At 32.4% G+C, this 2,048-nt stretch overlaps 1 protein-coding gene across 2 annotated transcripts; it reads left to right on the plus strand.

Moving 5' to 3' along the window:
• Positions 1–259: 259 nt before the first annotated feature.
• On the plus strand, positions 260–1,434 carry LOC109796386 (protein SMALL AUXIN UP-REGULATED RNA 54). 2 transcript variants are annotated; one of them, XM_083059224.1, is made up of 3 exons: positions 260–578; positions 660–740; positions 1,019–1,434. In XM_083059224.1, exons 1-3 carry the CDS (start codon positions 427–429, stop codon positions 1,161–1,163), a joined length of 378 nt encoding a protein of 125 aa, XP_082915350.1. In that variant the 5' UTR covers positions 260–426; the 3' UTR covers positions 1,164–1,434. The 2 variants fall into 2 exon arrangements, with proteins under 2 accessions (XP_082915350.1, XP_020211651.2); XM_020356062.3 differs by having other exon boundaries at positions 319–740.
• The last annotated feature ends 614 nt before the right edge of the window (positions 1,435–2,048 follow it).

Raw genomic sequence — 2,048 nt, forward strand, 5'->3', positions numbered from 1 at the left:
AAATCTTGCAATCAGGGTCTTTGCACTTGATGAATTATTTGAAAATGAAAATAGTTTGGATATTGTAATGCCTAAATATCAAGAGTCAAGACCATAAATATCTTGCTAATAGGAACCTGCAACTTTGAAGACAAAAACAACAAAGGAAAGAATAGGGGCTATGGTCAACCATATGTTACACAGTAAGACAAGGCAAGTTCTAGGCCCTTAACATAAAGTTAGGGAGAGTTACCACGCTTTTGTCCATTTGAAGGAAGAAAATGACCCATCAAATATCAGCATTGAATGTTATGTATAATTATTATCCACTTGGCTTCAAGTGTGTGTGTGTGTTTCAATATAAATGAACTAATTCTAATGTAGAGACCACCATATCAAAGTCTTCCACTCCAAGAAGAATTAAGAGTAGAGGAAGTTAATTTGAAGATGCTTAAGTCTTGTGTTCAGAACTTGCAAAAGAGTTTCTCACTCTTTGTTCACTTCAACAAGGATCAAGTGGAAGAAGCAACTTTGGTGCCAGACGATGTTATGGAGGGACATTTTGTTGTTCTTGCCATGAAGGGTGAAGAAACCAGAAGGTTTGTTGTTAAGTTAGACTATTTGACTGATCCTATGTTCATGGATTTACTGAACCAAGCTCGAGAGGAGTATGGTTTCAGGCAAAAAGGAGCACTTGCTGTCCCTTGCAGGCCCCAAGAATTACAAAACATTCTAGATGTTCCAAGAGCCAAAGCTCCAAGGTAGAGTATTAAAGATTTGTTTGAATAAATATCTTCAAAACTACTCATATAAAAGAGTTTCTAAAAATTAACTTATACATATTAGAAAAGTTTATTCAATGTCGTAAGTATTAACTATTAATCATATTCACTTGATTTTTGTTACTAGTCATATATATGAAGTTCTAACTAATTTCTAAACCATTTATTATGTTCTTTAGTTAATTATCTGTGCTAGCTAATTTCTTGCACTTGATGAAATCTGAAAAGAATTTGCTGCAACGTTTTCTTTGCTTTAGGTTATTTGTGGATGCGAGCAATATGTTTTACATTCCAAACGTGTCAAGGTCTCTCAGCAGAAGTCATATTCTTGATGGCATTGTGAGCTTCATAAACATCAGACTTCATATTAAAGGGATCCTCTGTTTGTTGAAACGACAATAAACAAAGCAAAGGCAGAACATCCCTTGCAAGAACGATTTCTAAGATATATTATAAGATGGTACAATCATGAAGAATAAAATGAAAGAGTACGTGTATGCAATGGTTGTACAATGAACTAAACTCCCTTGTTCAATATGCATCTATGCATTTGCAACTTAATTCCTAAATTTAATACACTGAAATTAAAACTGTATAATGCATCTCTTATGGGATGAAAGCTAGAAATCACTCTAGTTTTAGCATAAATAAAATAAGAGACTGTTGCTTTGTACCCATATTATTGTGACGAGAAATAATAATCATTTTTAATAATAATAATAATAATAATATCTTATAAGAACAATTACTACGAAGAGTTATAGTTTATATTTTGCTAGGAGGGGGTTAATTTTGACAGGGAATAATTTTGAATTTAACAGGGTTATAACCTTCGCTAAACGCATTTTCAGGGATTGTACAAACTTACAATAAATCATCCGTAGGGAAGGAGTTTTTAGCAACCCTAGAAATTACAAATTTCTTAGAAGTTTTAAACCGCAACTAAGTAGTTGAGGTTTTTAACCCCCGGTAATTAACAAAGTTTTCTAACCCTAATTATATAGTTATGGTTTCTAAACCCCAATAATTAACAAGGGTTTCTAATCACAGCTATGTAATTGTGATTTTTAACCCTTAATAATTAATTAGGGTTACGTAACCTCCATTAAGTAATGTGTGTTTATAACTCCCGTTAAATAACATGTGTTTATAACCCATGTGGATTCGCGAGGGTTATAACCCCACGAATATGTTGGGGGTTACACAACCCCTATTAATAGAATCTAAATTTTTCTTAGGTTATTTACTTTTCAATAATACGTATTTTTTTAAAAAATATTTTCTTAT

The sequence above is a fragment of the Cajanus cajan genome, chromosome 6 (genome assembly GCF_000230855.2).
Source record: "Cajanus cajan strain Asha chromosome 6, NIPB_CcT2T_4, whole genome shotgun sequence".
NCBI lineage: Eukaryota > Viridiplantae > Streptophyta > Magnoliopsida > Fabales > Fabaceae > Cajanus > Cajanus cajan.